Source organism: Sminthopsis crassicaudata, chromosome 5 (genome assembly GCF_048593235.1).
Source record: "Sminthopsis crassicaudata isolate SCR6 chromosome 5, ASM4859323v1, whole genome shotgun sequence".
Lineage (NCBI taxonomy): Eukaryota > Metazoa > Chordata > Mammalia > Dasyuromorphia > Dasyuridae > Sminthopsis > Sminthopsis crassicaudata.
In genome coordinates, this window is record NC_133621.1 from 238,609,482 (window position 1) to 238,624,959 (window position 15,478).

General features: G+C 36.5%; 1 protein-coding gene across 5 annotated transcripts in view; it reads right to left on the bottom strand.

The window, feature by feature from the left end:
- FGD4 (FYVE, RhoGEF and PH domain containing 4) overlaps positions 1-12,320 on the bottom strand; it is a 207,635-nt gene extending 195,315 nt beyond the window's left edge. For all 5 annotated transcript variants that reach the window (XM_074270586.1, XM_074270589.1, XM_074270588.1 and 2 more), the window contains exon 1: positions 11,604-12,320. In XM_074270586.1, the coding sequence (XP_074126687.1) occupies positions 11,604-11,766 (163 nt within the window). In that variant the 5' untranslated portion in view covers positions 11,767-12,320. The remainder of the gene's footprint in view (positions 1-11,603) is intronic.
- Between the last annotated feature and the right edge of the window lie 3,158 nt (positions 12,321-15,478).

Below are 15,478 nucleotides of genomic sequence, written 5' to 3' on the forward strand. Positions count from 1 at the left end.
GGATTACTTTTTTTTTTTTTTTTTGTCATAGCTTTAAGGTAACCTGATTATTCTTGTTTTCTCTTCTTTCTTTCTTTTTTTATTTTAGTAGTATTTTACATTTCCAAATAAGTGTAAATTTAGTTTTTAACCTCGCCTTTGCAAAGTGATGTGCTCCTGGGGCACCTAAAAGGCACAGTAGGTAGAGCACAGGCCCTAGAATCAGAAGGTCCTGCGTTAAATTCAGGCTTCAAACACTTAACATTTCCTAGCCCTGTTGGACCCTGTGCAAATCATTTAACCCCAACTGCTTTGCAAAAAAATAAAATAAAACAAAACTTCATATGAGAAATGAATGGGCATTTATTTGGTTTTCACAGTTATGAAAATTAAATTGGAAAAATGAAATTTAAATCAGAAAACTGAAACCTATGAGGACATCAAATAATCAAGGGTAGAGGTTATTTTAGTTATTTTAGCAGAGATGGCCTGGAGGTATTTACATGTCACATAAGCCAAACCTCCATCTCAGTATCATCCTTCAAACCTTCTCAGGCTGCATTTGCTTTTCCAAGTTGAAATATCTCTACACAATTCTTATGAAATTAGAATTTGAAAATTTGTTTATCTGTGCTCTTTAAAGATAAAGCAGAATAGTGCTGAAAACAAGAAAATTGGAAAAAATATAAAATATAATACTTATCAGATTTATGGACAGATACACAATCTGTGAATAAACAAGAGCTACAGAGCAGAGTGAAATAGAAAAAAAGTAATTTAAATTACATCAAATTAAAAAGGTTTATAAAAATTGAACAAATGCAGCTAAGATTAGAAGGAAAGCAGTTATCATATCTAAAATATATTGATTATATCTAATTGATAAATCAGGTGTGGAAATCATGAGCCTGAAGGCCAAATAAGGTCCTCAAAATAATGAGCTGAAGCTGATGGAGGTTGAGATCCCTTTAAGATTCCTTTCTGATTTCCCAACCCCCACGGCTGACCTTTAATTTGCAAATGCTGGTCACCAAGCTGTCCCATCCCCCACCGGATCTGAACTAACTTAAGTTTTCCCAACCCCCATAGTTTAAACCCATTGAATTCTATTCAATGCTGACCCTGGCTGGAAGCCTGCCAGGAATTTGGGGCATCACCACAAGCCCCGGCCATGTAAGGGTTCCTGCCCGCCCAGCGACTACCTTTGGCCCTGGTGTCTTTCTACCTTTAACTTTACTTCCAAATTTCTACAATAAACCTTTTTTTTTTTTTTTTTTTATCAATCTAGGTTTTCAGGCCTGTAAAATCATTTACAGGGGACACTGAAATGTTATGGGACTATCTTACTATCTTTGCACCAACCAAACGGGGTTCCCCCTTTCCTATCTCTCATCAAATATAGGTACAACAACTTCGTACTGCTTGAATTATATAACTTAATAATTTTGTATGGCCCATGAATGATGTTATAAATATCCAAATGGCCCTTTGTCAAAAGAAACCTGTGATGAATGGCTAAAGAATATTAAAAAGGCAATTATAAATAAAGAAATCAAACAATTTAATAATATAAAAATTTCTAAATCATTATTGATTAGAGAAATTTAAATTAAAGCAACCGTAAGATATCATTTTATACTTGTTATGATTGAAGAAAAAAGTGATATGGAAAAATTTGGGACAGTGATTCATCATTGGTAGAATTTTAAACTGTTTCAACCATTTTGGAGAGCAATCTGGAATTACATCCAAAACGTTATTAAGCTGCCTATATACCCTTTGACCAGTAAAAACATAAAGTCTATTTCCAAAGATGATTGGGAAAGAAGGAAAAGAACCTATATGTTCAAATATATATATAACAGTTTTCTCTCTGTACTGGTACAGAACTGGAAATTTCAGAGATGCCTATCAATTGGAGAATGGCTAAACAAGTTGTGGTATGTGATTGCTAGCAAATATTATTGTACTAAAAGTAATAAATTCTTAGAAAAAACGTGGATAGACTTGTAACAATAATGAATAAAACCAAGAGAACATAGTATACATTAACAATATTGTTTGACACATCAACAACAATATTGTTTTAAGAACAACTTTGAATGACTAAGTCATTTTGATAATTATAAAACCCAAACTAACAATAAAGGATATATACTATCTGCATGCAGAAAAAGAATTGATAATAATAGTATATATAGAAGGATTTTACATCCATCTATCTATTTATACACACATTTGTAGCTAATGACATGGAAATGCTTACTTTATTCCATAAATTAAAACTAAAATAAAATAATTTAAATATAGCAAAAGAGCTTTAGAATTAAGCAGTGATCCTAATTTGGTCCCATTCATTCATTCATTCATTCATGGTCATCAGTGTGACTTTGAATAAAATAAGTCATTTAATCACACTAATTATCCCTTTGTTCCATTAGACAATAAGGCTATAATTTAAATCTACTAGTGCTTTTACTATGATATAATGAAGATATTTAAAATATAAAAGCATTGAATATGAATGCTATAGTTAGGCAGCTGAAATACATTTATTTTTCCCTATTAATGATAGAGGTGTATACTGATTCCCTGATGCCACCCATATTATTCATAACAGTTTACAAACTTATTATTACAAAACAAATTACATAACATTCTTGTACACCTAGACTTTTCATCCCCTTTTCACTATAGTGATATTTTTTCTTGTGAGATATTTACCAGGGTTCTCCTCTCTCTTTCTCCCTCTATCCCTCCCTCCCCCCCCCCTCACACACACACACACACACACACACACACACACACACACACACACACAAGATAGATAGATAGATAGATAGATTAGATAGATAGATAGATAGATAGATAGATAGATAGATAGATAGATAGATAGATAGATAGATAGATAGATAGATTTAGAAACAAAGCTAGGGCTTGATTAGGAATAAGATAAGGCTCAAGCTATGCCTGTCTTGATACAGCTTCTTAGAGTCTTTTGACTATGTTGATGTGGCTTACTGGTCACCTTGGGTGATATAGAGCTTGGCAAATGCCTTAACACTATGGCCTAATTATGACTTGAAACTTTGCAATAACAAGTTGAGCTATAGTTAAAAAGCTGCAGGTGTTCTATTGTCTTGAATGAACATTCCCATTTCCAACCACCTTTTAATTAGCACTTAAGTACTTTTTAAAAAGGCAATTTATTCTTTTGTTTATGGGATAGATTTCCCTGTTAGAGTATATCTCTGACTTCCTTAGACAATGGGAGAAAAGATCAAAAGAGGGGTGGGGTGAGAGGGCCTCCTATTCTATTATAGTCTTGTGTTTTGCAATTTATGCTTTGCACTCCTTTAACTGCAGTCTTGTTGGTTGGGAGATACCCTTTCTCAGGAAATTGTAATAAATCCCTTTTTTGCATTTTCTTACTCTGAGAGTCTTTAGATTGTGGTTGCTACTGTCCCACACAGTGAGATTAGGACCCCTCTGACTTAGTGGATATCTGAAAACCCTGAGAATTTGACTCTCTGCTGAGCTGACATATTTCCACATGGAAACATAGGGGCCATACCTATAGAAGCTAAGGGTCACCGTATTCTTTGTGAACCTTTTTCTGTCAAATGAAATATTAATGCTTAATTTCAACACAACATCCAACCTAAACAGGATGCTGATGTCAATTTCACCCCAACACTTCCTAAATATTTCTAAGACCTTACAAAGAAAATATAGTTTGTACATTAGCATGGAATATCTTTGAAATTATTCACAACTTATTTATACTAAATTCAACTCATTGATACCTAACACTGTAAATAGATTGATAAGATTGTTTTTTAGAGATAAAAATTATTCAGGAATAAAAGGTACAATTATCTATTACAAAAGAATATCAAAAGAAAACTTTGCATGCTAGATTTGTTCTGAGTATTCTTTTGGACAGTTTTAAAATTGTAGGAAATAATTTTACTATTACCTATGCAGGCTAAATTTAGTTATCTTTGAGTGTAAGATCTTAAGAACAATGGCTTGTTAAAGAGAAGTTCTGTTAACTTGCCTGAAAGGGGTCATGTGCCTCTAAATTAAGTAGTCTGTTACCTTCTAAAATACATTGGGTAATTTTTTATATTATATTATAACATTATAAGTTATACTTTAAATCCAGCTCTGCTGGACATGTGGGTTTTATGGAATCATTTAGCTATTCACTGTATTGTGAATCTTAAGTTTTGAAGGAAAAGAGAACGAAAGAGAGACTATAAGGAAAATTTGCACGTGGAAAAGAAATTGGGTGGAGTAGGGAGAAACGGGATCTTTTGTCTTCAGCTCACCTTCCCTCCCCTCTGCTCCTTTAGAGGTGGAGTGGGGGGAAGAGCAGTCACATGGAATCCCTCTTTTCCCCCCACTAAGTATGTTCCGGCCGATTTCTGCAGAGGCTTGGCTTTGGCAGATGATTTCAAGAGATAGGCCTGCTTTTAAGTTAATTGACTGAATATTTGGTTCTTTTGATACATAATGATTTCCTTGGTTGAGAAATATGGTCATACATATGATCTATACTTTGGTAAGATTATTTCTAAGATTATTTAAGAACCTCTTGGATTCTTTTATGTGGTATTAGGATATACTGTATAGTACATTCTAAGTTTTAATTGATTGTATTGGGTCATTCCGAAGTCATTTAAAGGGCCTCTGAAAATAATAGTTTTTTTTTTCTTTTGTCCTTTTGAAAATGTCTCTGTTATGGACAATATGCAATTTGGAATATTTGTCTATGTATTGGGTAGTTTAAAAGCAAACTGGTTTGTATGTATAATGTTCACTTATGAAACTGTCTACTTAAATATGAACTTACTGAGACAAATTTCTTACTATTATCAATATTAGGTTATAGTAAATATCTGTTTAGGATTTATCTGAAACTTTGGTTAATGGGATTTGTTACTGGAAATAAAATTTCTGGGGCTTATAGTTAATGCTATTTTGGAGTTTTAAAGCTCCACCCTCCTCTGACAGTTAGTGGGACAATTAACTGGAGTAAAAAATGAATTAAAGCTTTTTTATCCTTTATATGCTGAAGGCTGAGTTTTAACTGCTTATGTTATAGTTATGTCCCTGCATTTTTTTTCCTCCTGTGACTGATCAGAAACAATGGTCAATAAGAACTGTTAATGCAATTCAATTATGTCATATCTTGCTATTTTCAGTCTGATTCTGTGTAATAATTATATCCTAAATACTTAGGCAAATGAGTATTTACCCCAGTCATCTATCTGTTACTGAATATTTGTGTCTGTGGATATTCAGGTTTTTAAAGATTTCTAAATAATGAGAGGATAATTAGCAATGAAACCTACTTGTTATTTATTTGGGACTATAGCTGACAGCTATTTACCTTCCTGTTAAGCAAACTCATCTCTTCACATGGGAAGCTACTGGCTCTTCACATTTTGCAGCAGTCTTATGAACCAAGTCTTTTTATCTCAGACTGTTCTAACCTTTATTTGTTAGATTTGTGGGGGATTTTTTTGTTGTTCTAGATTTTGGTCAAATTACAGATTATTGAACCTCTTCTGGGACATGGATCGGCCCATCTGAAGTTTTGGTAGCTGTCAGCACACCACACCCATTCCCTCCCTGGACTTAGCGTTTCAGCCCATCCTCAGCATGAAGCAGTTTTTGAGAGACCATTGTCCCTGTTCCCTGTTCCTAGTATACTTTGGACTGATATGGGGAATTTGGGAACCTGATTGGGTCATCTATTACTGTTTAAGATTTGGATGGAAATTGTTAAAACTGTGTAACTATTGCTGTTATGGTTGAGGAATGTTTAGGAAACTTTAGGAAACTATCTTTTATGTATAGGAATTTTGATTCGCTCTTGGGATTTATATGTGGGATGGTTATTTGATAATTCCTTTCCATGAGGAAAAAAAGAGGAGGAAGAGATAGGAAATTGGGAAACTGGTATATTTTTCTCAAAATATCTGAAAGAATGGGAATCCTATTCACTTTGCCTTAGGCACTTCTCTCCCACCCCCTATCTCACTAGTTCAGATTGAATTGGAAATCCTTTAAATAATTATTTTCAGTTTTTTACTCATTGTTTAAATTTACTGGACTATGATTTGCTGGTTATGCTTTAACTCTGAAATGCCTATTCTGTTGGAATTGCCCTGGCAGACTCAGTTTTGGAGATTATTTTTTAAAAACAACCAGAAATCAGACACCTGTCTTGGAACTGGCAATCTCTCTGATCTGGTTCCCCACTCGTAACCCCAGTTCCTTAATTAGTATTTCAGCATTCTCAAAGGACCTTGCAGTTTGGTATCAGGCCTCTAAAACTTCAGGGTTGCCTATTTTGGTCTAACTGTGCATACACTGCTCAGAAATCTGGATCCTTTCTACAGCCCTATCTGTTCCTCTGGGCAGAGACAGGTGGAGCTACTCTAAACCTCACCCTTCTCCCCTGGAGAGGGTTGCCCCTCTGAATGGGCAGCATTACTGTCTTGAGCTCTGCTGCTCTATAAGCAGAGGTTGAGTTAAATCCATAAATGACTGCAGACCACCTAACTCACGGTGAATTGTCCATCTCAAACTGGATTTTCTGGCTGAAGTGCTCCAACTGTAGAGGACCTGACATGCTAGTAACAGGGAGCCTTTGTATTGCTGATTAACTCTGCGGTTATCAGGGTTATCAGGAGTTTTATTTTGGTTTATTTGCTTCACATAGGGTTGGTCAAAGTTATGGTGCTAAGGACTTTCAGGTATTTGAGGAAGGTAATTCAATGATTTGAATATTCAGAAGAGAGGGAGTGTGGAATGTTGTGCCATACTACTCTTTTATTGTCCTGATTCAATTTCCCTAATTGTCCTGCCTGGGTTTCCCGGAATTGTTCTGCAACACACCTCTCTCCTAATCATGATGATCCTCACATTGGTTGCTGGATTCTTGGAGACAATAGTCTCATTCAGCCCTGGGACCAAACCATGGATCCATTTGGTCCCAGTAAATTCTCCCTTTCAAATAAAATATTAAGAACTCTCTAATCTCTATCTTGCCTCAGTTTCTCTGGCATTACAATAGAAACTTTATTTTTAATTAAAAATCTAAAAGTTTGAGCAAAAGGTGATGGAAATATATTCTTTATATTATTGTACTAACGTTCATAACTGTAAATGTTCCAACAACATCCTCTCAATTAATGTAATCACTCACTCACAACCCAGAATGTACATAAAGTATTTGGCTTTTGAATCAAGAGATTTTTCTCTCTCCTCCTTCTATTGACTGTTTCATTGGAGAGACTTGACTAGTAGAAGATGATGCATACAGACATATGCAAAGAGACACCCAGAAGGTAGATAGATATATGTAGAAAGAGACACATGGAAAGAAGACACGATTACACAAGTTATACATAATAGGGGGCAATTATGAGTTTTAAGAACAGACTTCCAATACCAAGAATTGTGTTATCTTTCAGAATGTTCACATCTTAGAGGTCAATAAGATCAATCCTCTCATTTTGAATAAGATAACTGAGGTCCATATATGACTTGTGTAGGATTTCATAAATAAGAATTGTCAGTAGGATGATGTTCCTGACTCCAAGGCTAACATTCTATCCACTATACATACCATTTAGCCACCTCTACCTCACTAACATTGTACTACTATTGCTGCTTCTTTTTCCATGCTTACATATTCAGCAGGAGAACACACATAGATTTCTCAGATTCATGTTTTATGCCAACTGCTCTCTATACCACCTCAATAAATCTCAATTACTAAAAACTCAATCAAGGTGCAACCTCAGTCAAACGAAGACCTTGGCTTAATAAGGCCAAGGTCTCCCATTTCATCCAGGGCCATCTTCTGTCATCCACTGGACCCAAGTGGCTCTGGAGGGGAAAGTAACCTTGACCTTGATCAGTATTCCCTCACTTAAATCCAATTTACTTATTTGCATGTCAAGATATCATCTCCCTGATGTCCTCTTCCAGAAGGAAGGGTAAACAACAAAATATCACTGCTTGGCAATGACTCTAAATCTCTCTAATTCCTCAATATATACAACTGAAACCTCACACCTACTATTTCAAACATGGAACAAATTATCTTTTTCATCACCTGCTCCTCTTTCCAGCTTTACTAATTTTGTTCATTGCCACCATCATCCTTCCTATCACTATGCTCAAAATTTCAAAAATATCTAAGCAGTGTGGTATTGTGGAAAAGGTGCTAAAGACAAAGTCAGATGAGACCTAGATTCAACTATTACTTGTATTCCTACAGACAAGTAACAAAATCACTGATTCTTTCATCTATAAAATTTAATAATGCCAGCCCTATCTATAAGCTTTAAAGTAACATATAAATGTAAACTACTACAATCTTTGATAAGTCTCAATGCTTTCTCTTAAATATGTCATAAGATAACTAAGCCTTGTTGATTCTGCCTCTATAGCTCTGGTGTCTGACTCCTTTTTAATCTTATGTCTGGATTAATGCAATCAAATCCTAACAGGGTTCTAATCAACCCTAAATATGTCTTCTATTAAGACAGGCATTTTAAAAAATTTGCAAAATTGTTTTAGAAAATATTTTTCATGAAAAAAATGTTATTCATAGTTAACCTATAATAGTTTATCATTTTAATAAATACATATTTTAAAATCTTATAGGTTTTAATTTCTGGCATGGTAAATACCAAGAGCTATCACCCACAAAAACATAAGTTCTTTGGGTCTTCAATAATTTTCATAAGTATAACAGGATCCTGAGGCCAAAAAAATTTGAGGACTGCTAATTCTATAATCTCATTTGAAGACTTCATCAGTTCCCATGGTTTTACCATTTTAAAGCTGATGACTGTTACAGCTCTATTTTCTTTTTTTAAATTTTTTATTGAAGATTTTTATTTTCAAAACATAAGCAAGGATAATTTTTCAACACTGACCCTTGCAAAACCTTGTGTCCTATTTTCTCTCCCTTCCCCCACCCCTCCCCTAGATGGCAAGTAATCCAATATATGTTAAACATGGTTTTATATATATATATGTAGATCTAATACAGGCATACATATTTACACAATTATCTTGCCATACAAGAAAAATCAGATCAAAAATGAAAAGGAAATGAGAAAAAAAAAATAAAATTCAAGCAAACAACAACAAAAGAAGTGAAAATACTTTGCTGTGATTCAGACTCAGTTCCCTCAGTCCTCTCTCTGAGTTTAGATGGCTCTCATCATAACAAGATCATTGGAACTGGTCTGAATCATCTCCTTGTTGAAGAAAGTCATATCCATAAGAATTGTATAATCTTGCTATTGCTGTGTACAATGATCTCCTGATTCGACTCCTTTCACTGTACATCAGTTCATGTAAGTCTCTCCTCTGAAAACATCCTACTGATCATTTCTTATAGAACAATAATATTCCATAACATTCATATACCATAATGTATTCAGCCATTCCCCAACTGATGGGCATCCACCCAGTTTCCAGTTTCTTGTCACTACAAAAATGGCTGCTACAACATTTTTGCATATATGGGTCCTTTCCCTTCTAGAGCTCTATTTCCATCTTCCAAATCTTTCCCAATCTCCAGGTACCCTTCACACCTTCCCAAAGATATTTCAATCCCAGCAATATCTTAAAATCAATGAAGCAAAAGCAGAATCATCTTTCCCCCTCAAGTCCACCTCTTTTCTAAACATTCTTCTCCAAAAAGCATTGTACTAACTTAGATAGTCTACCTAAAAACTAGAAGTAAAAATTAATATTGGTATCAATTGTGAAACATGAAAAATTATCATCCAAAAATATTGAAAACAAAAGGAAAAGATATGACTTATAAAAAGATTTTTCAAGATAAAAAAAAAAATTTTTTGGGTGAGGCAACTGGGATCAAGCGACTTGCCCAGGTCTGAGGCCAGATTTGAACTCAGGTCCTTCTGATTTCAAGACTGGTGCTCTATCCACTGCACCATCTAGGGGATATTTATCTAACTAGATATTTTCAGTAATCATAATCAGATAAAATTCTGATAACCAGAGCCTTTAAGGAATTGTATACTTATCCCTACAAAATACTTTCCAAAGTCATAAACAGCCAATTTTCAATGGAAGAAAGATGAATTGCTAATTAATAATAATAAAATTCCTTAATAATCAGAAATTTGAACTTAGGAAGATGAGGTCAACTTGACTCCCAGTCCCAGCACTCTATCCGCTGAGCCACATAGCTGCCCTTCATAAAATATCAGATCTAGAAATGACTTTAGAAATCACCTAGTCCAACCCCTCCATTTTATAGAACTTGAAATTGCAGAATACAGCTCCTTAAATCTTTTTCTTGTTTTTGTTTTCACAGCTTAACCTCTTTTATTGCTGTTAATAGAATAAGCACTGCTTCTGAATTCTCTATAACATAAATTTAGGAAAAAGACTAGAAGATGAAAACAAAGAGGGAGATCAAAAAAGCTCCAACATTTATTTTTTACATTTTACAACAGATTATCTAAATTTACGAATGTTCTTCTAAAACAAGATGCTGCCCTAAATAGTTGTTGTAGGATACCTTGCCTGCACCACGATAGACTTTTTAAAAATCAAAAGGCTAATATTAATATTGATTTTTTTTTTGGCTGAGGCGGCTGGGGTTAAGTGACTTCCCCAATGTCAGACAGCCAGGAAGTGTTAAGTGTCTGAGGTCATATTTGAACTCGGGTCCTCCTGACTTCAGGCTGGTGCTCTATCCACTCACTGTGCCACCTAGCTACCCTAACAATGATTTTTAAGGAAAAATTTCATGCAATTTTATAATCAATCAGCAAAACCAGCATTTAAAAAGTAGGTTCTAATGGAATGTAGCAGAAAAACGGTAATATAAAATTATCAGAATTTTTTTTTCTAAATCAGTGGCAAATCCTGGATCTGAGATTTACTCCACCTGTGTGACCTTGTGTAAGTAATTTTATCTCTCAAATTCTTAATTTTCTCGTCCTCCAAAATAAAAGGGATGAACTAGACAGTCCCTTAGGTCCCTTTCAATTCTAAATTCTGTGATCCTTTTGAAGGACTCTTAGCTCATCACACATGCTGCTCATTAACTGAGACACAAGACAGAGATCAAACTGAAGATTCCTCAGAACCACCTTGCCCCGTCATCCAACGCCATAAGGCAAGGAGCAGGCTTGGGAAAAAAGACTTTTCTTTTCTCTTCCATTACATAATGTTTTCTCTAAACTTTTTGTGCCTCAAGTTATACAGCATACTTCCGGGCCGGAATTTCTAAATTCTAATATTTTAAAATCCTAAATTCTAAATTCCTTCTCCATGAGACGCTGGGACAGCGTTTTGTTCAAGGTCCTTAGTGGTAAAGGCCAGAAAGCTTGGAACAGGTATGGAGGTGAAGAGAGCGCCCCCAGAGCAAGCAAAGACTCAGGAAAAGCTTAAGGTTCACCTTCTCCACCATCATAGACCCCCACATACACCCTCCCCACACCTCCTCACCATCACCACGCAGTGCAGCGTCTCTCCCTCCCCCCAACACACCCCGCATACTACGAGGAAAAGGAGTAGACCCTGTGCCACAAACAAAAGGTTGGTACCTGTGGCGTCCTTGGGAACGTTCTCGCAAGCAGCTGAGTCAGGCGGTCTGGAGTGAGCAGCGGGCCGGATCCAGGGGCGGGGGGTCCCGGGCAGGAGACAAGATTGGTTGGACTTTCTCCTAATCGCCATTCGCCTGAAGTTAGTGCTGCCTTCTGCGCTCATCTTCCTCCAGTTTATTTGCTCTACTTTTCTTGTTTCTTTGCTAAGCCCTTACCCCAGTCAATGGCTGGGACTTCCTTTACTTTCTTGCAGCCTATGGGGTTTGTTTACCTCATAATTCAAACTACTAGAAATAAGCACGGGATCCACGAGCTGCAAACTGAAATCCTACTATCAGCATTCCTTGCTTTATCTGCACTCTCCCTCCTTCCCTCCCCCTTCCGTGGGAGCGTTCCGGACACTCCCGGAGCTGAGAGGCGCTGCCGCAGCCCGACTTTGGCTCGGAATTCCTTCTGCAGAAGTTGCTACTGCCGCAGTTTTGCCGCCCGCTTCCAGGAAGGCTTTAAAACTCATTTGCATTCTCCATTGCCACAAGGCAGCGTTCACTAGCACCCTTTCCCACAGTTTCTACCATTCCCTCTTTTTTTCTGAAAACTGCCAAAGTAGGACAAGAGGATCCTACCTATTTGAGTGGCCCCAAAGTGCTGGTTATACTGGAGCCAGGAACTCTTGAAACTGCAAGCAGGTTCCAGAGATGGCAGCTCAGATTCTTTCCCTATTTCACAAGCCTAGCCCCGCCTCAGAATCACTCTGTTAGAATCAGGAAGTTTACCTGGAAACTTCCCACCTAGAACTCGGGAACCATTAAGGTAATAGATTTAGAACTGAAAGGGACTTCAGCAGACATCTTAAACTGTGGTTCACAACCCCATATAGCAGCTGGTAAGTGAGAGTAGGGGGTCGTGAAATTATGGTTTATTATCAGTAAATATTTGATTTGTCTACCGTTTTATACACACACACACACACACACAGGATCGCCTAAAACTTTCAGGAGTAAGAAGGGGTCGTTAGTGGGAAAAAATTTAAGACAGTTGTAGAGATTCAGGAGAAAAAAGAAATAATCAAGAATGCACCCCTTTTAAATATAAATGGTGTTCAGGGTGTTGTGCCACAGTTTCTTTTTATTGTCCTGCCTTAGTTTCCCTAGCTGCAATGCTCCTTTTCTGCCCATTAGAACTAAGATAATTAGGGCTGTGGAAATTTGACATTCCAGAAGATAAGACTCCAAATATCCTATTTCAGATACCTAATTGGCATTGTTTATGTTTCACACTTCCTGGCTCTAAACTGGACACATCCTTAACTCCCAGTTTGTGGGAATTTATGGTCCTACCCCCCAACCTGTCAGAACCGGATTGATGGTCCCTGCCTGGAGAGTCCCCCTCACCAGAGTTTGGACTCCACCCCTCTTTGTCTTAGAGCTCCAAACTTGGAGCCAAGGATAGATATGTCTTTGAGAACTCACCTTGGCTGCTGGATTCTAGGAGATGATAGTCTCATGCAGCCCTAGGACAAAACCATGGATCCATCTGGTCCCAAGAAAACTCTCCCTTTCAAATAAATTGTTAAAAACTCTCTAATCTCTATTTTGCCTCAGTTTCTCTGGCATTACAAGGGATTTAAAGAATAAATGCTGCACAAATTGTTAAAGGGCTTCCTTTAAAAATTATTATTATTTTTTTAATCATTCAATTGATTTATTAAATGAAAATCGTCCCCTTAAAAAAAAAAAAAGAACTCTCCCAGCTTATTTTTTTCATGGGGAAAATGGAGTGTACAAAAGTTTTTTTAAAAATAACATAAAGATAGATTAAGCCAATAAAAAACAAGATCTTTAACTTTTCCTCTCACTTTTCTCTATTTGGCTGTTTCCAATTCTATTGGAATCTAAAGATCCAGAGTTAGAAGAAATCTAATATTTGGGACTACTTTTCCATCTTTCATATTAACCAAACTTCTTCAGTTTTTTTCTTTCAGAATGCACTTTAAATCTAAAAGCACTGCTCATAGATATCTCCCAAGCTGTACTAGAAGTTAGATTAAAATGCTTCCATTTTCTAGCCCTGAGCAAACAGGTAGCTTCTTGTGGCCAGAGCACCTTATGCTTGAGTTATAACCTTGGGGAAAACACAGAAATACCCGACGACCTGTTTCTTCACATACCTAGACACCAGCATTTGTATCCTGACTCAGCACCAGGTAAACTGCTAAACCCCTACAGCCTCCAGCAGCATCAGAGAGAAGGGTTCCCATGCGCCTCAAGACAACCTCAATGCAGGACCAGGTAAATAGCTAGGGATTGTAGCCACTGGCACAATAAAACTGAAACAGTGTCCCTTCCATGCTGGGAGCAGAACTCAAATTTAAAAGAAAAAAAAAGGGGGGGCTAAAAAAAGATGGGCAACTCCCATTTCTCGGAATTTTGAGGTTATTTCTGGGCTCAGCTCAAGAGCCATCTTCTACATTAGCCTCTCCTTGTTCCCTTAAATTGTCTACTTGTTCCCCTACTTCAGGAAATAACTTTGAATTTGCTTAGTATATATTTTGATTGATGGTTTAAATGCTGTATAGAATGTAAGAACTTTGAGGGCAAAGAATTCTTTTTTTTCCTTTGGTCTTTGTCTAGCAATACCTGCCTCATGCCTGAGGCATAATAGGTATTCCCATTACCCTTGTAAATAAAATTCAAGCATGTTTCTACAAGAGCAATTAATTAAAATTTTAAATTAAAAAGTTAAAAAAAAAAGATGGGCAAAAACAAAAAATAATCTGATCATAAAAAGTTATTATGGTGACAGGGTCACCAAAAATCTAAAGGCAAAATTCCAAAGGAGAATGGGAGTTGGTCTTAAAGCAAGAAAGAATTTGTAGAACAGCTTTAAAAGGAGGTTAAAAATTATATGAGGGGTAAAAGAAAAATTGGGAAAAGAAATGAGAGTGCTGCAAAAGAATTATGAAAAAAGATTTAACAGTTTGGAAAAAGAAAGCTACTTAAAAAGTAGAATTGACCAAATGGAAAAGGAAAAACAAAAATCCATTGAAGAAAACAACTCCTTAAAAAATGCAATTAATCAAATGGAAAAGGAATGACAAAAGCTAATTGAAGAAAACAACTTAAAAATTAGAATTGGCAAGTAGAAGCTAATGGCTATGAAATATCAAGAATCAATCAAAAGAGAGGTAGGGGGCACAACCAAGATGGCAAAGAGTAGACAGGTCTTTTTCTGAGCTCTTCCTGACTTCCCTCAGACCAACACTAAATCACACCTCTGAACTGACTTTGGAACAACAGAACCTACACATATTTAGAGTGTAACAAATTTCCCACAGAAGATGTTTTGGAAGAAATTCAGGAAAGGTTTCTTTCAATCAGGCACAGAGGGGAGATGGCCCAGCATAGATGCAGCATAGAGACCAAAGGCAAAATGGACTCTGCACAGTGGGGAAATCTATGGGAGGCTATTAGCCAAAATACGGCAGCATTGGCTACTCTATTATTTCAGAAGCCAGGGGATCAGCAGACTAGATATCACACATCTAGGACAACTACAAAAGGCAAATAGTGAACCCCTGAACTCTATTATAAGCAGAAGTTGGCCATCCCCACCCAGTAGTGGAAGGAAGTCAGAAGCACCAGCACTAAGGCAGTGTGAAGCTGCTCTCACCTCTAGAGGAAACTTGGAACAATCTCACCTTTGCCCTAAAAACAGATCTCAACCTTTAAAAATGAGAAAAAAGCAAAAAGAGCTTTGACCATATATAGTTTTTATGGAAACAGGGAAGAACAGACCTCAAATCCTGAAGACACTAAAGGCAAAACATCTCCAGATGAAGCCCAAAAGGGTGATATGAATTGCTCTCCATCCCACAA